Source organism: Mustelus asterias, chromosome 12 (assembly GCF_964213995.1).
Source record: "Mustelus asterias chromosome 12, sMusAst1.hap1.1, whole genome shotgun sequence".
Taxonomy (NCBI): domain Eukaryota; kingdom Metazoa; phylum Chordata; class Chondrichthyes; order Carcharhiniformes; family Triakidae; genus Mustelus; species Mustelus asterias.
In genome coordinates this window covers 57777763-57802316 of record NC_135812.1, presented here as the reverse complement: position 1 = coordinate 57802316, position 24554 = coordinate 57777763, and the positions used below count along the sequence as shown (strand labels likewise).

The 24554-nt window shown below is 46.2% G+C and overlaps 1 protein-coding gene across 2 annotated transcripts in view; it reads left to right on the top strand.

The window, feature by feature from the left end:
• The first annotated feature begins 432 nt into the window (after positions 1-432).
• Positions 433-24554, top strand: part of LOC144501495 (WW domain-binding protein 2-like) — a 34406-nt gene continuing 10284 nt past the window's right edge. The window contains exons 1-3 of one of the 2 annotated variants that reach the window (XM_078225284.1): positions 433-545; positions 1513-1756; positions 22677-22785. In XM_078225284.1, coding sequence (XP_078081410.1) covers positions 22774-22785 — 12 coding nt within the window. In that variant the 5' untranslated portion in view covers positions 433-545; positions 1513-1756; positions 22677-22773. Of the gene's footprint in view, positions 1757-22676; positions 22786-24554 lie in introns of both variants that reach the window. The other variant, XM_078225285.1, reaches the window with a different exon arrangement.

Below are 24554 nucleotides of genomic sequence, written 5' to 3'. Positions count from 1 at the left end.
AATGCTCTATCCTTGGCCATCAAGTCCTATGGTGGGACTTGGAAGCTGGAGCTTCTTGCTCAGAAGCAGGAATGTTATCAATGTGCCCCTGACCTCCCGAGGAGTGTTTCATGAGGACACTGAATCGGAAAGTGTTCACTATCATTAATTGATGAGGCATAAACTAAAAAAAAGAGCTTTGTAAAAATTTGCTGCTAACCTTGGGAGATGTAGACATTGCGTTGAGCCCCTTAGGCCTTTTATACACTCGCAGCATCCTCACCAAAGGTTTGTGGTCCCACTGAGGCCCGTGTGAGCAGTCATAGTCCTGTTGAGGGCTTGGGGGCTGGGGTAGTGTCCCTTTAAGAAGCTGGACCAGTGGGTATGTCTCTTTAAAGGGGGGCGGGGCCGGGTGTGTGGCTGTCGCTCCTGTTCCAGACGCTTCTCTCCCTCAGTCCAGGGGAGCCCGGGAACCAGAGGTATCCAGGCGGAGGGGAGAGGGAAGCCAGGCCCAGGCTGCAGCCACTCAACTAGGCCCAGCTGGGGATTTGCCTTTTTATTACTATGTTGGTTATATTACTGACATCTATTAATTATATTTATATTAGTGACTTGTATTCATTTAATCTATTCATTAATATTACTGATATTAATTGTATTTATCAATTATAATACAGAATAATACAATACAACAGGAGGCCGTTCAGCCCATCGTGCCCCTGCCAGCTTCAGTTACTCCCACTCCTTTGCTCTTTCTCCATCACTGGCAATTTTCTCCCTTCAACTGTTTGTCCAATTCCTTTTTGAAAGTTATTATTGAACCTGCCTGCTCTACCCTCTCAAACAACACATTCCAGATCATAACTCGCTGTTTTCTTTTGAAAAAAAGCTTTTTCCTCATGAGGTCTCTGGCTTTTCTCACAGACTGGAGGGGAAGTCAATTTAAACTGCTCTGATTTTCCCACGCTCAACCCGTCTATAAACAGAAGGGTATTTTTTTAATATTCTGGGTATCCTGATTTCCCCCTTTTTCTAAATGGTGTTGTATTCTCCCCAACCCTTAAATTTTGAAAATGTTCCAATCTTAGAAACATAAAAACTAGAAGCAGGAGGAGGCCATTCAGCCCTTTGAGCCTGCTCGGCCATTCACTATTATCATGGCTGATCATCCAACTCAATAGCCTGATCCAGTCTTCTGCCATGTCCTTTGATCCCTTTTGCCCCAAGTGCTATATCTAACTGCTTCTTAAAAACATGCAATGTTTTGGCCTCAATTGCTTTCTGTGGTAGCAAATTCCACAGGCTCATCACTTTTTGCGTGAAGAAATTTCTCCTCCCCTCAGACCTAAGTGGTTTACCCCTTATCTTTAGACTATGATCCCTGTTCTGGACACCCACGATCAGGAACATCCTTCTTGCATCTACTCTCTCTAATCCTGTTAGAATTTTATAGATTTTTATAAGATCCCTCCTCATTCTTCTGAACTCCAGCGAATGTAATCCCAACCAACTCAACCTCTCCTCATTCGTCAGCCCCACCATCCAAGGAATAAGTCTGGTAAACCTTCCCTACACTCCCTCCAGAGCAAGAACGTCCTTCCTCAGATAAGGAGACCAAAACTGCACACAATATTCCAGGTGTGGCCTCACCAAGATCTTGTATAATTAGAGCAAGACATCCCTACTCCTGTACTCGAATCCTCAGACATCTCTGCTCCTGAACTTGAATCCTCCTGTACTGGAATCTTCTATTAATAACTTGCACAGCAAACCCAAGGTAAGATGAAAATAAAAGGGTTGGTTTATTTTTACACCCACGCACAAATCAGAGGGGTTTGCAATATCTACCTCTTTTTACACACAATAAATGGGGGATCAGGAAAAAGGAAGAAGATTTGGCATGACAACAATAAATCTCCAAGTAGGAGTTTTACATGTGTCCGGAGTCTGGAATCGTGAGTCAACTGGAATGTTGCTCCCACAGGGAGGTTGGCTGTTTGTAGAATGCTTCCTCTTTCCACAGTGAAGTTGGCACGACAGGAGAAGACATGTAGAATGGGTCAGCTTGGAGGCACGGGTTCCAAGGTTTCGGCAGTTGGTGATTTGACGAAGGTACGAGTTCTTCATGCTGCCACGGCTGAGGAAATGAGACTCCACACTTAAAAAATTATATTTTGAGGACTAGAGAAATTCACTCTCATTTTTACAAGCAAGTATCACATTTTTTGCGACCATGTGCAAGAGCAGATTTAGTTTAACATCTACTGCCTCCTCCTACCTTGGAAGCACCACCGTTGCGATTGAAAATAGATGCAAACTACTCACTTGCTGTCTCAATACAAAGTCTTTTTGGTTCTTAATCACCCCCACACTTTGCTACATTTTTACTATTTATATGTTTTAAATACTTTTTAATTCCCTTTTACATTAGCCACTAATTTATTCTTCTAGTCATTCAGCCACTCTTATTCCCGTTAAGTTTGTTTCTCTAGTGTATTAAGAATTGTATATTAGTCATAAGCCTTTTTTTGTTAATTATATTGATCAATAATGTACATTAAAATGTTACTTATTGATTAATTATATTAACTATTTATTACTAAGATTACACGGTATATGCAGCACAGAAACATGCCATTCTGCCCAATTAGTTCATGCTGGCATTTATATTCTACTTGAGCCTCCTTATATCCCTCTTCATCCATCAGCATAACCCTCTATTCTGTTCTCCCTCAATGTGTTTGTCTAGCTTCCCTTTAACTGTACCTATATTATTCATTTCAACTATTCCCTGTGATTGCAAGTTCCATGTTCTAACTATTCTTAGGAAATTCAGAAGAAACATCTTTACCCAATTTGATTTCTTGGTGACCATCTTATACTGGTGGCCTCTAGTTTTGCTCTTCCCCACAAGTGGAGAAAGACTGGGGGAATTCTCTTCCACCCGCCACGGGAATCGGACCAGATGAGGGGCGGACCATTGAAAGGTCTGCTGATCTCGGGCGGAATTTTCCAGTTTCAGGGCGAGTATGGCTGGAAAATCCCATCCACTGTGTCTTCTCTGTCAAAACATATCATAACTTCAGGTACCTCTATTACGTCACCTCTCATCTTTGTCATTTCAAGAGAAAAGGCACCCAGCTTGTTCCACGTTTCCTGATTGATAGAAGCTTGCATTTCTGGTTATCATCCTAATAAATCATTCTTGCTCTGATGACTGTTTATGTTTTTTTATAATATGACAGCAAGAGTTGTTCCAGTATTCCAACTGTACTCTAACTAAGTTTGATACAGGTTTAGTGTAACTTCTCTATTTTTCAATTCTATCCTTCTAGAAATAAACCCCAGTACTTGGTTTGGTTTATAAGAACATAAATAGGAGCAGCAATGGACCATTCAGCTGTTGAAGCCCGCTCTGATATTCAATTAGACCATGGCTGATCTTGCATCTTAACTACATTTTCCTGCACTAACCCCACATTCCTTGAGTCCCTCAGTATCTCAAAAAATCTAGCAATCTCTGACATGAATATGTTAATGACTGAGCATCCACACTTCTGCGGAAGAAAATTCTGAAGATCAAAACCCCTTTGAGTGAATACAGTTCTCCTCATCTCAGTCCTAAATGACCTCATTCTGAGATCATGGCCCCTACTTCTAAATGCTTCAGCAAGAGGAACAGCCCTCTCAGTACCTATCCTGTCAAGCTCCTTAAGAATGAAAAAAAAACTAATTGTAAATTAAAACAATTCTCGGATTTTAGCCTTGCTGGCTAGGCCAGCATTTATTGCTCATCCATAATTGCCCTTGAGAAGATGGCAGTGAGTTGCCTTGAACCGCTGCAGTCCATGTGGTGTAGGTGCATCCACTGTGCTGTTAGGGAGGAAGTTCCAGGATTTTGAACCAGCATCAGTGAAGGAATGGCGATAAATTTCCAAGTCAAGGTGGTGAGTGACTTGGAAGGAAACTTCCAACAGGTGGTAATCCCATGCATCTGCTGCCATTGTCCTGCTAGATGGTAGCAATCCTTGCGTTAGGCCGTGCTGTCTCAAGGAGACTTGATGAGTTCCTGCAAGGCATCTTATAGATGGTACACAATGCTGCCACTGTGCGTCATTGGTGGAGGGATTGAATGTTTGTGAATGGGCTGCCAATCAAGCGGGCTGCTTTGTCCTGGATGGTGTTGAGCTTCTTAAGTGTTGGAGCCACACTCATCCAGGCAAGTCACACTTATGACTTGTCCCTTATAGACTGTGGGCGGGCTTTGGGAAGTCAGGAGGGGAGTTATCTTGCTGCAGGATTTTGAGTCTCTGACCTGCTCTTGCAGCCACAGTATTTGTATAGCTAGTCCAGTTAAGCCTCCGGTCAATGGTAAAACTCAGGATGTTGATAGTGGGGAATTCAGCAATGGTAATGCCATTGAAAGTCAAGGGTCGATGGTTATATTCTCTCTTGTTGGAGATGGTCATTGTCTGACACTTGTGTGTCATGAATGTTACTTGTCAGCTCAAGCCTGGGTATTGTCCAGGTCTTGCTGCATTTGGACTTGGACTGCTTCAGTATTTGAGGAGTCATCAGCGAACATCCCCACTTCTGGCCTTATGATGGAAGAGAGGTCATTGCTGAAGCAGCTGAAGATGGTTGGGCCTCGGATATTACCCTGAGGAACACCTACACTGATGTCCTGGAATTGAGATGATTGACTCCAAAGACAAAAATCATCTTCCTTTATGCTAGGTAAGACTCCAACCAGCGGAGAATTTTTCCCGTCTCCAGTTTTGCTACGGCTCCTTGATGCCACACTTGGTCAAATACTGCCTTGATGTCCAGGGCTGTCACTCTAACCTCGCCTCTGGCATTCAGTTCTTTTGTCCATGTTTGAACAAGGCTGTAACTAGGTCAGGAGCTGACTGACCCTGGCAGAACCCAAACTGAGCATCAGTGAGCGCGTTATTGCTAAACAAGTGCCGCTTGATTGTACTGTTAATGACTCTTTCCAACACTTTACTGACGAAGGAGAGTAGACTCATGGGGGTAATAATTGGCCAGTTTGGATTTGTCCTGCTATTTGTGTAGAGTTCATACCTAGGAATCAAATTGGCTGAAGACTGACGTCTGTGATGTTGGGGCCCTCAGGCAGAGGTGGAGATGGATCATCCACTCAGCAAAGACTGTTGTAAATGTTACAGCCTTATGTATTGCACTGATTCCCCCATAATTGAGGATGGGGATATTTATGAGCCTCCTGCTCCAGTGAGTTCTTTAACTGTCCACCACCATTCACAACTAGATGTGGCAGGACTGCAGACCTTAGATCTGATCCATTGGTTGTGGAATCGCTTAGCTCTGATAGAGTTTGGCATGCAAATAGTCCTTCACCAGGTTAACACCTAATTTTTAGGCATGCCTGGTGTTGCTCCTGGCAGGCCCTCCTGCACTCTTCATTGAACCAGTGTTGATCCCTTGGTCTGGTGGTAATGATAGAGTGGGGGATATGCCGAGCCATGAGGTTAACTTAATATTTCATATTTCTCCAATATATTCCATCTTCCATATACTTACCCATTTGCTTAACCCATCGATATTACTTTGCAGCCTCTGTGTCCTCAACACAGCTTACTATTCCACCTAGCAGCACACCTTGATACATTATATTTGATTCCTTCATCTAAGTCGAGAAAAATGAAAGATTTGCATTGATATAGCACTTTCCACAACCACTAGACATCTCAAAGTGCTTTATGGAGAATGAAGTACTTTTGAAGTTCAGACACTGTTGTAACATAGAACTTAGAGCCAGACTTACTTTCCAAAGAGAACTGAGGGACTGCTGTGTACTCTGTTTCATGGAGACGTGGCTCACTCCTGCTTCACCGGACTGTGCCCTACAACCAGAGGGCTTCTCAATCCATCGAATGGACCGTACAAGGGCCTCAGGCAAGGCTAGGGAAGATGGGGTCTGCTTCCTAATCAACATCTCGTGGTGCCTAGTCGTAGCAACACTGGCAACTTTTTGCTCCCCAGACCTAGAATACCTGACGCTAAAATGCTGTCCCTACTACCTTCTGCGGGAGTTCACCTCTGTTATCCTGATGGCAGCTTACATCCCAAGCGGACGTGAAGATCTGCTGGACAAAATATACACCACTACAAATAGCCTTGAGATGAAACATCCCAATGCCTTGTTCATCGTGGTCAGGGACTTCAATCAGGCCAAGCTCAAGAGCGTACCACCAAGTTACCACCAACACGTCTCCTGCTCCACCAGAGACCCAAACATCCTAGACCACTGCTACACAAATATCAAACATGCCTACCGCTCTATCGCCCGCCCGCACTTTGGCAAATCAGACCACAAGGCTATGCTCCTGCTCCCGGCTTACAAGCAAAAACTGAAGCAGGAGAATCCATCAAAGAGCGTTGTTCAATGTTGGTCTGAGGAATCGGATGATCTCCTACTGGGCTGCTTGGAGTCAATGAACTGGTCAGTATTTAAAAACTCTGCGACCAGCCTGAATGAGGATGCCACTACAGTAACTGACTTCATTAGTAAGTGTGTAGAAGACTGTGCGCCAAAGAAGCAAATCCGTGTCTTCCCCAATCGGAAACCATGGATGAACAGGAATATCCACTGCTTGCTGAAGTCCAGGTCTGAGGCATTCAGGTCAGGCGACACTGACCTACACAAGAAAGCCAGATACGATCTAAGGCGATCCATCAACGATGCCAAAAGACAATACCGGACCAAGCTAGAGTCCCCCCAGGCTAGCCACACCGACCCCCGCTGACTATGGCAAGGTCTGCAAGACATAACAGGCTACAAGATGAAGGCATGTAAAATCGCCGGCTCCAATGCACCCCTCCCTGATGAGCTCAATGAATTGTAAGCCTGTTTTGAGCAAGAGATCAGCGAGAGCATCCCTCCACCCTGGAAGCCTTGGATGAACCTGTATCTGGGGTCATCATTGCAGATGTCAGAGCAGCTTTCTTGATGGTCAACCCACAGAAAGCAACTGGCCCGAATGGGGTACCCGGACGTGCACTCAGATCCTGCATGGATCAGCTGGCGGGAGTATTCACAGACATCTTCAACCTCTCTTTACAACAATCTAAGGTCCCTATCTGCTTCAAGAAGATGACCATCATCCTGATACCTAAGAAAAACCAAGCAGCGTGCCTTAATGATGATCGGCTGGTGGCTCTAACATCCATCATTATGAAGTGCTTTGAAAGATTAGTCAAGGCACAAATTAATTCCAGCCTCCTGGACTACCTGGATCCACTACAGTTTGCCTACCGCCACAACAGGTCCACAGCAGATGCCATTTCCCTGGCCCTGCACTCAACCCTGGAACACCTAGATAACAAAGACACCTATTTCAGACTCCTATTTATTGACTACAGCTCAATACTATTATTTTTCATTACTATTATTCCCACGAAACCCATCTCCAAACTCCGTGGCCAAGGCCTCGGCACCTCCCTCTGCGACTGGATCCTGAACTTCCTAACTCTCAGACCACAATCAGTAAAGATAGGCAACAACACCACCTCCACGATCATCCTCAACACCGGTGCCCCACAAGGCTGTGTTCTCAGCATCCTACAATACTCCTTATACATCTATGACTGTGCATCCAAATTCCCCTCCAGATCGATTTTCAAGTTTGCTGATGACACCACCATAGTGGGTTGGATCTCAAACAATGACAAGACAGAGTACAGGAATGAGATAGAGAATCTGGTGAACTGGGGCGGCAATAATAATCTCTCCCTCAATGTCAACAAAATGAAGGAGATTGTCATCGACTTCAGGAAGCATAAAGGAGAACATGCCACTGTCTACATCAATGGGGACGAAGTAGAAAGGATCGAGAGCTTCAAGTTTTTAGGTGTCCAGATCACCAACAACATGTCCTGGTCCCTCCATGCCGACATTCTAGTTAAGAAAGCCCACCAACGCCTCTACTTTCTCAGAAGACGAAGGAAATTTGGCATGTCAGCTACGACTCTCACCAACATTTACAGATGCACCGTAGAAAGCATTCTTTCTGGTTGTATCACAGCTTGGTATGGCTCCTGCTCTGCCCAAGACCGCAAGGAACTACAAAAGGTTGTGAATATAGCCTAATCCATCACGCAAACCAGCCTCTCATCCATTGACTCTGTCTACACTTGCTGCTGCCTCGGCAAAGCAGCCAGCATAATTAAGGACCCCACGCACCCCAGACATTCTCTCTTCCACCTTCTTCCTTCGGGAAAAAGATACAAAAGTCTGAGGTCACGTACCAACCGACTCAAGAACAGCTTCTTCCCTGCTGCTGTCAAACTTTTTTGAATGGACTTACCTTGCATTAAGTTGATCTTTCTCTTCACCCTAGCTATGACTGTAACACTACTTTTGCACTCTCTCGTTTCCTTCTCTATGAACGGTATGTTTTATCTGTATAGCGCACAAGAAACAATACTTTTCACTGTGTGTTGTTAGCGCGAGTGAACAGATACCACACCGCTCGCACCCAGAGCCAAGATCGTTAACAGCACAGTTTATTATAGTGTTTTACGTCGACGGAGGTACAATCAGGACACAGACAAGACAGTCCCGTAAAGTACTCTGCTTGCCTGCCAAAACGGAGTACAGTTATAGTAACGATCTGTTTTGATATGTAAATGGTTTGTGAGTGGTTTCCTGATATAATCATCCTGTTTCAATAGGTTTGTGGGTGTGGAGTTTGATGTGTAAATGGTTTTCTTTTATAGTTATCCCGTTAATGGGTTTTCTGGTCTAGAGTTTTAATATGTAAAGTTTGGTTTAAGAGTGTGATAATTGCTTTATGTCTCTGAATTCCTTTGGACAATGGGTGTTTGATGGGATGTCAGGAAGTTTTCCAGGTCTCAAGATATTTTCTGAATAGCATATTGATGCGAGTTCCTGAGTCTTTGTCAACCTGGTTTCTGTGTTTAAAAGATGTCTGCTTGCCTTACTCACACCTTTCTGGCTGAATGCTGTCCTGTTTTGCTTCATTTATCGAGTTATAGTTTAAGAAATATTCTAATCCTAATACCCACAAAATTTATGCCCGCCTACAGTCCCCCCTGTCGGTCAAAAGTGAATTTTTGTTGTTTATTTCCTTTTCACTTTTCTAACCGATCTTTCTCCCCTTTATTATATTTTGTGTCCGGTGCTTCCTGCCTCCGTACGCTGCAGTCGTACAGTTTAGGGGAGTCCCGGAGTTTGTCAAATCATGTGTAGGCGGGAGTAATCATCCCGCTTGGCTACCTGCCCCATCATACCAATTGTTCTAACTAAGTTCTTATGTGCTTTCATTCTCTTCCGCTGGCGGTAGGTATAACATGTAGCCAATCCCCAGGAAAGGGCTAAGATGAGTTGGATGACCACCAGTGTGTGCGATGTAATTCGGACCCAGGGGTGGATGTTTACATTTAGACCCCAGTCCCACACCTTCTGTACCCATGTTTGACTTCGTAACGCCGTCTCGGTATCTTGTTCCAAGGTTTTGATGTGTGACTGTAACCGGTGGTATAATCGGACGGAGTGTCCTACTTTAAGTCGGAGCTCCCTTAGGACTTCGGTCAGGTGTGGGATGGGGGCTTGCTCGGGTTCTTGGTAGTCTCTTAGGTTGTCTTTTAGGGGGTCTGTGGCATTAAAGGCTATGGTCTGCCTATTTCGAATATTGGTGATGTGAGCTTGACCTATAGTGACTGGCTTGCGAGGGGTAAAACAGAAGTTAGGGTCGGGGATTGGGCATGTTAATCCGTTATATGTGAATGATGTACGTGTGGTGGCTACACAGTATCTACCCCGCCCCCCGTATCCTGCCCGGGCGAAATGTGGGTCTACGGGTATAATCTCTAAGGTGCAGTCCTGTGTTCGGTTAAACCCACATTCTGCTGCCTCTCCTTGTCTCAGTGGGTGAGGACAGATGGTGACCTCTCCCCTCTGCTTGCACCCTGCGAGAGAAACACTGGACATTATGCCATGTTTGGAGATGGCCATGTTTTCGGTTATGTGGTAGCGGAGGGAAGCATTGCCCCTAACAACACCAATATTTTCAATTCGGAAGATGGGGAATGGTCCAGCGTCCTGTGTGACCGTTGGAATTAGCAGAACCATTCCTATCCCGGTGCCCTCACTAACCTCGCAGTCGGGGATTACTGGATATACTCGTGTCATCCCCTTCAGGGTCCGGTCATCCAGCACCCCCTTCTGATCTGCGAGTTGCGCTAGTTGGGCGCTGTCGATCCAATCGGGCACTTCCCCCCTGTGTACCTGGTCCAAATTGTGTCGTATTTGTGCCACCATCCACTGACCATATGCATGGCATAACTGTCCCTGTTGTACCCGGGCAGTGTCTTCCCTTTCCCTGTCTATGAGGCGATTGATAGTTCGGGCATGTGCTTCTAACACTGCAATCCCATCTAGTTGGATATGGGCGCCCGCTTCCCCTAAGAATGCTTGTTCCGCCTGCTGGTCTAATGACCGCTGTAATATGTTTTTCATTACCCCTTTCAGCTGTTCAATTTTACTGTTGAGGCCCTGGATGCCAATGGAGTTAATCATTGTGTCTCCTGTATTCAGCCCTGTGAGCATATCATTGATAATACCCCGTTTGCTTCGGTATGTGTTGGTGTTTATGTTTCCCCTGTAGTGTGTGGCCCCCATTGCGTCAATGGCCCGTTTTATGGTCTCTCTCTCTAACATCTGATACAAGTTCTGTACCTGTTCTGAGCAATGCCTGGGTACCTGGATTCCTGAAATGTCGATCAGGACAGGTACCACCTCATGTTTTACGTTGTCGTACACAATTTCCCCCTCGTTCCACAACACCAGTCCTCCCTCCGGTCCCCTGCTTTGCAAGGGACAGGGTAAGATTTCGGGCCTTGTGGTCGTGGGGGCCCGCGTTGGAAGCGGTGCAAAACATACATACAATGAGACTGCGGGAGCCTCAACAAGTCCGTAATAGCCGCAAATGTCCATGTTTGAATTCAAAGTGTCCTGTGGTCGGGCCTCTTGTGGGTTGTCGGGGAGGGCGCAGAGAGTCCCAAAAACGCACTGGTCTCTGTTCTGGAGGTCCCGCTGTTGAATGCATGTTCGGAGTCCTTCTAAAGTGCAAGTGAAGCAGATCTCGTTGATACCCGGGTAAACTTGTAGCCATGCGTTAAGATAAGTTCTACTGTTCATAGGGTCCGGTCCAGCTGGCACACATAGTGCCTCGGATGTGTTGAAGGCTACCCCGTGGAATCGCGGGTAGATGGGGTGTTCTTCGGGTGCCACACTCGTCAGGAAGGTCGCCGCGAGGATCATCCTCCAAGTGGTCCACATGGTTCTGGAGAGGGGTTGGGGGAGGATATATAAAACCTGGTGGCCGCCAGTCGTTAGGTTCATATTAGGTGATGAACTTGTCTTACTTATCTTATTCTTATTTCTATCTACATATATACATTCATGCCTCGGTTGGCATATAGTTCCTTTAGTGTTGGAAAATAAAGGTTGTTATTTCGATTTCCGCTGTAAGGACAAAGATGGTTAAGGGCCAATACGTGGAGTGGACGGAGCATCCTCTGTCCTTTCAGTCAGTCTGCTCTGTCCTCTTTCCCCGTGGTGATAGGATTTTAATTGCGACCAATGTTTCCATCGGCCTTTTCCTTTCACATCGACACACGCACATGTATCGCTGGTAAGGATAACCTCGTGGGGTCCCATCCATTTCGGTGCAAACCCGGGTCGGTCTGGGGCAATCCGAATCACAACCCTATCCCCTACTCGAGGGAGGGTGGGGGTATGACTGACATTTTCCTTTTTAGCCTGGTCTCTAATGGCTTGCTGGTCCCTGGCTGTGTGGTGCAGGTCTCGGAGTTGTGAATCTAAGTGTTGCACATATCGTTTGAGCTTGTCCCGGAGGGGTGTCATTTCTTCCCCTCCCACGGCGATGTTTTCGGGGAGTCGCATTGCTCTCCCGGTCATTAGTTCGAACGGGGTGAGCCCTATGGTTCGACCTGGGGTGGCCCGTAGGCGCATCAGGATACAGGGAAGGACATCTACCCACCCCTGACCTGTTTCTGCGATAGTTTTTGCTATCGTGTTCTTGAGGGTGCGATTCATTCTCTCTACCATTCCAGCACTCTGGGGGTGGTATGGTATATGGAACCGCTGTCGGATCCCTAAGGTTTTACATGCGTGTTTCATTACCTTGCCTGTGAAGTGTGTCCCCTGGTCGGAGTCCAGTTGTAACGGGACTCCCCATCTGGGTATTATCTCATATGCTAAGATGTGGGCTACAGTGGTTGCCCCGCAATCCCGGGTTGGGAAGGCTTCTACCCATCGGGTGAACTGGTCAATGAGGACCAGGCAGTACTTCTTCCCACGACTGGTGGGTAGAGGGCCGATGAAGTCAATTTGGAGGTTTTCCCAAGGTCCCTTTGGTCTGGGTTGGTTTGCTAGTTTAACCTTCAGGGGCCGGCCAGGGTTATGCTGTGCGCATATGATGCATCTTTGGCAGTGCTTAGCTACATCCCGTCCCATCCCTGGCCACCACCAATCTCCTGATAAACGAGCTAGGGTCCCATCTCGTCCGGAGTGGTTTGGTTCGTGGTGGAGTCGAAGTAGTTCCGCCTGTATGAATGAGGGGGCGACTACTTGATGTCCTTTCCTCCATATACCATCTTCGTCTAAGGACGCCCCGGTCTGTTTCCACCGCGCCACCTCGTCTGGGTCAGCGCTACCCTGTAGTTTATGAACATCCATCTCTTCCATGGGGGAAGAGATGATGGCAGCTATCTGTGGGAGGGCTTCCCCTGCTGCAGCTTTAGCAGCGGCATCTGCTAGTTGGTTCCCCTTCTGCTCTACAGTCCTTGTCTTTTGATGGGCTTTTATTTTAATTACGGCTGCTTCTGAGGGTAGTCTGGATGCTGTGGCCAGGTCTCGAATTATATTTTCATGTTTTATGTGTCCCCCCGCTGCGGTAATGAATCCGCGCCTATTCCATGCTATCATATAGTCGTGAACCACCCCGAACGCATATTGACTGTCCGTGTATATGTTTACCCTTTTGTCCCTTCCTGCGCTAAGGGCCTTTGTTAATGCTATAAGCTCGGCCACTTGAGCAGAGGTCTCCCCCCCCATGGTGCCCTTTGCTATTAGTGTTCCTTCCTGATCTACCACTGCCCATCCTGTGCGGTACTGTCCCTCCACCTGCCTTCGGGACCCGTCTACGTATAGTATTATATCGGGGTTCTCCAGTGGCTGATCACTAATCCCATCCTCTGTATCCATGTCTGGGTTAATCGGACAGTGATGTGGACTGCCGTCTGGAAGGAACCCCTCTGCTGGGTTTCTTCCGGTATCTCGTACGATTTTAATAGATTGGTCCTGAGGAAGGAGCACTGCCTCCCAAGTTGCCCTTCGAGCATCTGAAACAGTTCGGAGTCGACCTGTGTTTAATAATTCTACTATTGTATGTTTTGTGTGCAGGATGATCTGTCCTAACATAGTAATGGGTTCGCACACCCTGACTGCCCATGCGGCACAGTCCAGGGCTGCCACACATTTGTGTAGTCCTTTGGCTATCGGGGACTGCCGCACCGAATAATATGCTACAGGTCTCATGGTGCCCCCACTTTCTTGAGTCACAACGGAGCTATAGAATCCGTCCTCCGCATTATAAAAAAGATGGAACGGTTTCGCTATGTTGGGCAGGCATAAGGCTGGGGCCGCTAATAATTCTGATTTCAGGTGGGAGTATGCTGTTTCTTGTTCGGGTCCCCATTCAATGATTTCTGCCCCCGGCCTCCCCCCTTTTACCAATCGCTGGATAGGTTCTGCTATGGATGCAAACTGATCGATGAAATTCCGACAGTAATTAAAGAGTCCCATTACCCTACGCACCCCCCTAACTGTGTTCGGACGGGTCATGTTGGCAATTGCTGTTTTTCGGTCCGTGGGAAGGGTTTTCTTTCCCTGACTTATGTAATGCCCCAGATATCGGACCTCTGGTTTTGCGAGTTGTGCTTTGGTTGGGTTAACCTTAACTCCTGCTGTTTGTAAGCCCCGCAGGATTACTGACAGGGCTCCCAAATGCCCCGTCGGGTTAGTGGAGGCGATCAAGATGTCATCCACATATTGGAGAAAAGCGCTCTCATAGGGGGATAAGTTACAATTTTCGAGGGCTTTGCTCATAACCCGGTGGAATATGTTGGGGCTATTGTGGAATCCCTGGGGGAGACGGGTCCAGGTGTACTGTCTACCTCCACAGGTGAAGGCAAACTTCTCCTGGGAGTCTGGGTGGAGTGGAATTGACCAGAATCCGTTTGCTATGTCTAGCACGGAGAAGATACAATATTCAGGTCGCAGTCCGTTAAATATAGTGGCCGGGCTCGCAACGATAGGGTGTTCCTTTGGGGTGACCTTATTCAGGGCGGTATAGTCGATGGTTAGTCGGTAGTTCCCGTCTGGCTTACGGACGGGCCACATCGGGGAATTTGTGTGGGACACGGTGGGTCTCAGGATGCCCCGTTTAACCAAAGCCTGGACGATTGTTTCGGTTGCCTGTAACGCCTCGGGTTTTATGGGATATTGTTTATGAGGGGCATGGGCTGGTCCTTGTATTTGTAAAGGAAGGATTGTGACGAGACCGCAGTCTTGCTTGCCTGTAGCCCAGACCCGGGGTAGTGCTTGACATAAGAGTCCCACTAGTCCCTCCTTCTTCCAGTCTCGGGCCGTCGGAGCCGGAGCCCCCATGCCTATGGCTGCTACGTTCTTATTAGGGACCCAGTATCCTTGGATCCCGCTCTTGTGTTCTTTCCTTGCCATCCACAGCAGGCGCTTATTGAAAGCGTCCACCACTGCTCCTAACTCTCCCAGGAGGTCTATTCCCAAAATTGTCCCTTCTTCATTTGGGCCCACCCAGAAGTGTACGGGGAGTATGATCCCCTCTACCTCAAGTAACACTGCTTCGCTCTGATATGCTATAGTCCTATCCCCCCCTATTCCTACTACTACTATGGAACGGTGGGTGGTGGGTAGTGCCATGTTGGTGAGGGATATCGAAGCCCCCGTATCTATTAATATTTTGCATCGCCGGCCCCCTAACGATGCATTCACCCAGATACGGGGGTCCGTTCCCGGGGCGGGGGCCGATGCCACTCATGCAGATTTTTGTGCCGCCAAGGTTTGTATAATGTCCAGCAGCTGCTGGTGGCTGAGGTGCGCTGGGTCCGAAACCACCTCATTCTCCCTTATATCTGGGGCGCTTGCCGGGGTTTTCTCCAGTCTCTTCGGGGGCGCTCCCTTTCTCCTTGGGATCCTTCTGTCTTTGCAGGTAGATTCGGTGTGTCCGATTCTGCCGCACTTATTACATGTATTAGGAGGGTGCGGGATTATAGCTCGGCATTCCCTTTTGAAATGGCCTAATTCCCCGCACCTGTAGCAATTTCCTCCTTCAGTTCCTACCGCTGATATCCCTGCTCTGGCGCCCTGTGTTTTCCTTTGCTGGTTGTCTACAGTGACAGCCCAGTTTTCTAATTCATCGAAGGTGTTAAAGTTTACCAATCCTGTCTTTAGGATAGCTTGGTGTGCTGGGCTCAGCCCATCCCTATATAACTGGAGGAATGCCGGGTTCTGTCTATCTGCATCTGGCATTCCTCCGTGGGCTACAAAGGCATCGAATTTTCGTCGCCCGTATTCCTGAGCCCCTTCCTCCTTTTTCTGCGTTACTCCTACTATTACACTCCAACTCACGGGGACCTCCCCCATGGTCAGGATGATATCGTTTTTAAAGCCTGTCAGAGCCTGTTCCTGCTCCCGGCGGCTCCCGTCTAGGTCTGCACACCAAGTCCCATTCTGGTGTTCTGCCCGGAGCCGAGCCCAGTGATTCTCGGGCATCTTGGCTCTTACTAACCCTGCTATATCTCGGTTGTGTAAGTTGTGGCACAGTTGCATCTCTTTCATCTTTTGCCAAAAAATTGCGTTACTGTGCCTGGGCTGCAGGGTTGGGAGCTTTTCTAGTAATTTCATAGTGTCCCCTGGCGAGAGTGACACATAAGTCATTTTAATTTGGGCCTGCCTTCCTCGCCCGTCTCTCCCTTGTCCCCCTGGGATACATTCGATCTTAAGAGGTGCTGCTTTGGCGTTTGGGGGATCGGTGGTTACCGGGGGACTCCCCCCTGTTGGGCACCGAGGACTTGTCTCGTCTATTAAGCACTCCCAATCGGGACATTCCTCGTATGGGGCTTCACGGGAGAAGTCGGTCAGTGCCGGCAACACGGGGTTAATAGCCATCACAGCAGCATGCTTTTTCTGTTCAGCCTTTTCTTGTTTATCCTGAACGTATTTATGGACTCGCCCTGCTAGGGTGAGGTGTGCCTTTAGTATGAGGATCCAAGCCTTATCATCCTTGTTCCTCTTTTCCGTTGCCCACCATTCCCGTTGGCTCTCAAGGGGGTCTTGGGGTTTCCACCCTGTTTTAATCATGCTTTTAATTAGGTTCTTGTTTTTATCTGCTAGATAGCGGGTGAGGGACCCTTCCGGCCCCCATTCAAAAATGGTCTCAATGCTATCCATGTCGAATCTCTTAGCTAAGATCAGTGGTGTACTAATCCTGGTTTGGTGCTTCCCACAGATACTTGTGTAGGTATCCCTGGGGTTCCTGGTTTGGTGTTTCCACTGTCAGTACCTTTAAACCTTCAGCAGTAACACGCAGAGCCCGTCCTGCATGTAACGGGGAGATCACCGCTCACAGAAACAGGGGGGGGGCTCTGACCACGACTACAGGGGCCGGGGGCCACTCTTTCCTGACCAAATCCTACCGCTAAATCAATCCACAGAGGCTCGCCGTTTCCCTATCTCCCCGGGAATCACCCTGACCTGGGTGCGGACAAGCGTGGGATTGACCGCAGGTAGGAGTTCCCCCGGCGTGTAGCCGTTCTTTCGCGCTACCAGAGGTCTCCTGCTTGTAGTGCCCGAAGCACTCACAGAGGCTCCAGACTTAGTAGCGCCCGGACATGTAGCAGACTCCTCGCGGATCTGTTTCCAGTGGCCCAGACTTTCGCGCCTGCAGAGGTCCTACCCGACTTGCAGCGCCCGGACTTAAACCGAACTTCGTGAGTCCGCGTTCATTGGCCCTAACCCTGGACGGCCTCCCGGCCACTTAACCCTTGTCTTCCTTAGGTACCTTTTGGGTCAGCTAATGTCTGGTCGGGTCCGCTGTCAGGGATACACGGAATGCAACAGTACACAATCAATTACAATTCGCGACCCCGCTCACCCGCCCAAAGAAGAACCTACCCCGCTGTGCAGCTCTCGATCGGGCTCTGTTCACAAGTTCAGATCGCGGCAGCCGTGGAACACCGCTGGCACTGGGAATTCCCGCGGACTTTAAATGAGTAAAGATACTCACCCAGTGTTTGAGAGGCGATGTTCCAGCGGCGGTCACGATCCCGGACGAGCCCCCAATTGTTAGCGCGAGTGAACAGATACCACACCACTCGCACCCAGAGCCAAGATCGTTAACAGCACAGTTTATTATAGTGTTTTACGTCGACGGAGGTACAATCAGGACACAGACAAGACAGTCCCGTAAAGTACTCTGCTTGCCTGCCAAAACGGAGTACAGTTATAGTAACGATCTGTTTTGATATGTAAATGGTTTGTGAGTGGTTTCCTGATATAATCATCCTGTTTCAATAGGTTTGTGGGTGTGGAGTTTGATGTGTAAATGGTTTTCTTTTATAGTTATCCCGTTAATGGGTTTTCTGGTCTAGAGTTTTAATATGTAAAGTTTGGTTTAAGAGTGTGATAATTGCTTTATGTCTCTGAATTCCTTTGGACAATGGGTGTTTGATGGGATGTCAGGAAGTTTTCCAGGTCTCAAGATATTTTCTGAATAGCATATTGATGCGAGTTCCTGAGTCTTTGTCAACCTGGTTTCTGTGTTTAAAAGATGTCTGCTTGCCTTACTCACACCTTTCTGGCTGAATGCTGTCCTGTTTTGCTTCATTTATCGAGTTATAGTTTAAGAAATATTCTAATCCTAATACCCACAAAATTTATGCCCGCCTACAGTGTTAATACATGTAACAATGATAAATCAAATCAAATCAAAATGCAGCAGCCAATTTGCACATAGCAAGTTCCAAAAAACATAACTTTTTTGTGATGTTAATTGAGGGATAAATATTGGCCAGGACACTGAGATAACTCCCTTGCTGTTCTTCAAAGTAGTGCCAGAAAATATTTTATGTTCACCTGAGAGGGGCCTTAGTTTAGTGTCTCATTGAAAGACGACACCACTGGCAGTGCAGTATGTTAATAGTAAATAGCTCAGGTCCAAGCACTTACTCTTTTTGTACCTCATGAGCTCCAACCCTAAAATGGCCTGTTCATTTCTCCTGTTTTCTGTCCTTTAACCAATCTTCAATCCCTGCTGAGATATTACCCCCAATCCCTTTTCTTACAGTCATATTAGCCTCTGTTGCTAGTAATTTGTGTATTTATTCTCTCAGATCCCTTTGCTCTTCTACACATATAGAGTATTATGCAGCGAGTGGTTAGGATCCTGAAAATGTGGTGGAGGCAGATTAAATCTTGGCTTTCAAAAGGAAATTGGATAGGCAACTGAAGATGAAAAATTTGCAGAGTGATTGGGAAAGAGAAGGAAAGGGGAGTGGGATTAGCTGAATTGCTCTGAGAACTAGCATGAACATGAGGAGCAGACTGGTCCCATTCTGCATTGGAACCATTATATGATTCCATATTGGCAGCAGCATGAAAGGAGCAAAACAGATATAAGAGCCACGGCCACTTTGATATCCCCAGTCAATGCTGCGCTTGCCCTGCCTTAAAGTTGCAGCTATGGCTGCAGCAGGTGACGGATTTCAGTCATTACCTCTTTTGCGAAGTGAAACCGTCTCATGCATTGGTCCTAGCTGATGATGAGGTAAGAGAATTGTCTTTTAATCACACTTTGTGGATATGGTCTCCTTTGAGAGCCCTTTGCTCCCTCCTTCCTCTTTTAGCAGCTTGTTCTACTCTATAAGACCATAAAAATAGGAACAGGAGTAGGCCATTCAGCCCCTCGAGCCTCTTCGACTTTTCAATCGGATCATAGCTGATCTGACATTCCTTATGTTCTCTTTCCTGTCCTTTTCATGTAACCCTTCATTCTCTTATTGATCAAAAATCTATCTATCTCAGCCTTAACTATACACAAGAACTCTGCCTACATTGCTCTCTACGGCAAGGAGTTCTAAAGACTCTCAACCCTCAGAGAAGAAATCTCTCCTCGTCTCAGTCTTAAATTGGCGCACCTTTATTCTGATGATATGCCCTTAGTTCTTGACCCTCCCATGAGGGAAATCATCCTCTCAGCATTTACCCTGTCAAGCCCCTTAAGAATTTTATATGTTTCAATGCGATCACCACTCATTCTTCTAAATTCCAATGAGTGGTGTCCCAACCTGTTTAACCTTTCCTCAAAGACAATCCCTAGATACTGGGGATCATCCTAGTGAACCGTCTCTGAACTGCCTCCAATGAAATAATATCTTTCCTCAAACATGGGGACCAAGACTCGACATGTCCTCTCTTCATTCACTCAGTTATGTTCAATCCCCAGAGGAAGGCCAGCCAGGCACCCTTGTCTGCAAGCAACTTGTTTCAGCCTAAGCTTTTAAATAAACAAAATTTCAGCATTAGCCGGAACACTCCTCTAAACTATTCAACTTGGCTAAGTACAGGAAAACTGCAAAATTATACCAACAACCAGAAGAGCAACTAACATAAGTAGTTCGTGATCCCGAATGCCATTTAACATGCCTTTAGCTTTGACTGGTTAAGACAGGGCATAGGTTCGAGTGTGGAGTTCAAAACTAATTCCTACTCTGCATACTGTCTGCACTTGGCTTCTGTACGGACCTATCCAACATTTTTCTTGTTGAGATGTGGGCATCAATGGCAAGGCCAGAATTAATGGCCCATTCCTAATTGCTGTTGACAAGGTGGTGGTGAGTTGCCTCCTTCAACTGCTGAAGTGCATGTGGTGCAGGAATACCCACAAATGCTGTTGAGGATGGAGTCCTAGGATTTTGATCCCAGGACTGAGGGAATGGCGATATAGTTCCAAGTCAGATACAAGCCAATTATTGCGGATGCTGTCAGACTGGCTGAGATTTTCCAGTATTTTCTGTTTTAGTTCCAAATCAGGGTGGTCTGTGATTTGGAAGGGAATTTATAGCTGGTGGTGTTCCCATGCATCTGTTGCCTTCGCCCTTCTAGGTTGCAGAGGTTGTGGGTTTGGGAGGTTCTGTGGAAAGAGCCTTGGTGAGTCGTTGCAGAGAATGTTATAAATGGTACACACTGTGCTGGTGGTGGATGTTTGACGTAGTGGATAGGGTACTGATCAAGCTTTGTCCTGTATAGATTGTGTTCTGAGAATTGCACTGATCCAGGCAGGTGAGGAGTATTCCATCACACTCCTGATATGTGCCTTATAGATGGTGGACAGGCTTTGGAGAGTCAGGAGGTGTTTCAGAACTCTTGTAGCCACAATACATATATATGGCTGTTAAGTATCTGATAAATGATATCCAATTTTAATGTGTCTGTTTCCCTGCACCCCTTCCCTCAATCTTCATTACCAGCAAATACATTATACACCAAAACACAAAATTCCTTTTAACAGCCATTACAGAGTAACACTGAGCACTGCACACTAACAGGTGCCAGGCATCATTTCCAGTGTGTGCTGATCTCAACCAGGGTGCTATAATAATCCAAAGCCTCACATTGTTGTGTAAAAAGGATTCTCCTCTTTACCCTGAAACGCAATTAATATCTGTGCCTCCTTATTCTAGTTCCCTCAATCATTCCTGGTTGCTCTCCAGTAACTTCTGCCAGAAAGTACACAGATGGATAACATAGAAACATAGAAATTAGAAGCAGGAGTAGGCCATTCAGCCCTTCAAGCCTGGTCCGCCATTTATTATGATCATGGCTGATCATCAAATTCAATATCCTGATCCTGCCTTTCCCCATATGCCTTAAACACTTTAGCCCCAAGAGCTCTATCTAATTTCTTCTTGAAATCACACAACATTTTGGCCTCAACTACTTTCTGTAGTAGTGAATTCCACAGAAATTTCTCCTCACCTCAGTCCTAAAGCAATGACCGGTAGTTCTGGACTCCCCCCACCATCGGGAACATTCTTTCTGAATCTACCCTGTCTAATCTTGTTAGAATTTTATAAGTTTCTATGAGATCTCCCCTCATTCTTCTAAACTCCAAGAATATAATCCTAATCGACTTAGTCTCTCCTCATATGACAGACCTGCCATCCCAGGAATCAGCCTGGTAAACTTTTGCTGCACTCCCTCTATAGCAACGACATCCTCCCTCAGATAAGGACACCAAAACTGCACACAATACTCCAGCTGTGGCCTCACCAAAACCCTATACAATTGCAGTAAAACATCCCTATTCCTATACTCAATCGAGAAGTCACACAACACCAATTTATAGTTCAACAGGTTTATTTGAAATTACAAGCTTTCGGAGTGCAATTCACCTGATGAGGAGCAGCGCTCCAAAAGCTTGTGATTTCAAATAAACCTGTTGGACTTAAACCTGGTGTCGTGTGACCTCTCATCTTGTCCACCCCAGTCCAACACCAGCATCTCCACATTATATTCAAATCCTCTTCCTATGAAGGCCAACATACCATTTGTCTTCTATATCGTATGTTGTACCTGTGCGTTTACGTTTAGTGACTGATGCACGAGGACTCCCAAGGTCTCGCTGAGTAACCACCTGTCTTATTTTATACCCATTCAAGTAATAATCTGTCTTCCTATTATTGCTACCAAAGAAGTGGATAACGTCACATTTTTCCACATACTGCATCTGCAATGCATATGCCCACACACTCAGCCTGTTCAAAACATACTGAAGCATCTCTGCATCCACCTCACAGCTCACCCTCCCGCCCAACTTTATATCATCTGAAAATTTAGAGATAATACATTCATTTCCCTCTTTCAAATAATTAATATATAATATGAATAGCTGTGGTCCTAGCACAGATCCCTGCTGTACCCCACTAGTCACTGCCTGCCAATCAGAAGAAGACCAATTTATGCCAACTCTTTGCTTCCTATCTGCTAACCAGCTTTCTATCCATCTCAAGACACTACCCCGCAATCCCAAGCGCTTTAACTTTACATAGAGGTCTGCTATGTGAGATCTTGTTGAAAGCCTTCTGACATCCATCAATTCTCCTTGTGATCTATAGACCATAGACCTATGATCTAACTCTACCAGTTACATCCTCAAAGAATTCCAATAGATTCATCAAGCATGATTTCCCCTTTGTAAGTCCATTCTGACTTTGTCTGATTATACCACTGCTTTCCAAATGCTGAGCTATGAAATCCTTGATAATGGACTCTAGCAATTTCCCCAGAAATTGATGTTAGGCTCAATGGTAACCAATAGCCCATAGGTGTTCACTGTTGGCCTGATTGAAGTAGTGGAGAGGTGCATGTGAAGCTGTCCCCTAACATAAACCTCACTAACAATGATCCCACCCAGGGTGATAAAGGGGAATTGGTCACAGAGCTGTATAAGAGGTAAGTGCCTCTACCTGAAAGTGATGTAATATTACACCCCTGTTTCCTGTGCTCACAGCTTGCTGACATTTTATGACCATGTAAAGCTATCATTTGGTCAGGGGAATGCCACATTGGAGGCTTTCAAAGGCTCAAGGAAGGGAACTGTTTACTTAATGCCACACAAAGTAAGTAACATTGCACCTTCCACATCTCTGAATTGCTGAACAATGCTCATGTTCATTCCTACATTAACACACAAGCTGTTTATTTTCATGAACATTACCCAGCAGTCACCAGTGTAAAAGTTAGAATGGAAAACTACCTTTCACTTCATGGATCAGGTTTCAGATCCAGACTAGATTAATGGTATGCAACTCTGCTTTGATGCTGGCTTTTTACAGCATGGTTTAGATACAAAGTAAAACTTCCTCCTATACTGTGGGTGTTTAGTGGGACAGTGCCAAGGGAATTTTACTCTGTAACTAACCCATTTGCCTTAGTGCTCTGGGGACGTTTGATGGGACATTGAAAATGAAAGATTTATATTCTGGATCTAACTTGTGCAGTCCCTGACCTGGGAATATTTGATACAGATATTGGATCATTTATTCCTTGGCAAAAATGTCTTTCACCTTGAGAATTGGTTGGGATGGGGGGAACCATTCTGTAATAGTTTTACATAGTGTGATGACCCTTGACTCTCTGAAGCTGTCCCTAAACCTCAAAAACAATGATCCCACCCAGGGTGATAAAGGGGAATCGGGGTCACAGAGCTGTATAAGAGGTAAGTGCCTCTATCTGAAAGCGATGTAACATCACAGGCCTGTTTCCTGTGCTCGCAGCTTGCTGATGTTTTATGACCATGTAAAGCTGTCATTCAGTCACACGAATGCCACATTGAAGGCTACAATAAGGAAAATTTGTAATTTCTTTAATATTTGTAGAACCTGTTATTGTTTTTAAGAATGTTTGAATAAGGACTTTGTATCAATTGTAACTTTCCTGGATATTAAATACTGTTCCATATGTGACCTGGTGACTCTTGTCCTGGAAGCAGTACCAAGAGGAAAGAAGTTAAGATTTGGCTGCTATGTGGCAAGTCACAAGGGAAAGCTGCATGCAGAGAAGCTCTAAGGTAAAGGCCCAGATGCAGACACCAAGAGAAAGCAGATCGACACAGAAAGATGAACATATCATTCGGAGAAGAAGCAAATCACTCTCAGGAAGAGATCAATTTTTCTATTTGACAGAAAAGGAGATAGAGTTTTTGGAAGTACTGTGTCAGTGGGTTGAGGACTAAACCTGGAAAGCTGTGTGAATAGCTCGGAGATGCTAAAGAGCTGGATGTTTTTCAAAAAGCAACCAAACTTTGAACTGTGTTTTTGATTAGTCGGTTGAATATCAACTCTGGACAGCAATACCATCAGGACTCTTGTGACCTGAGGGGGAGAGAGAGTTTGGAGCAATGTGTCTTGCTGATGATAATCGTACCAATGAAACTCGAGTATGAAAGCTGTTATTGATAGGACTCTACCTACCCTGTTCTCCAGTGTTATACAGTGACAGACCAGTACCCACCAGTACTGTTCCCTAGTGTGATACAGTGACAGACCTGTACCCACCAGAACTGTACCCTAGTGTGATAGTGACAGACCTGTACCCACCAACACTGTACCCCAGTGTGATACAGTGACAGACCTGTACCCACCAGTACTGTACCCTGGTGTTATACAGTGACAGATCTGAACCCACCAGTACTGTATCCCAGTGTTATACAGTGACAGACCCGTACCCACCTATATTGTAGTCCTGGGTTACCCCCAGGATTAAAATACTGTGTTAACATAAGAACATAAGAACATAAGAAATAGGAGCAGGAGTAGGCCATCTAGCCCCTCGAGCCTGCCCCGCCATTCAATAAGATCATGGCTGATCTGACGTGGATCAGTACCAC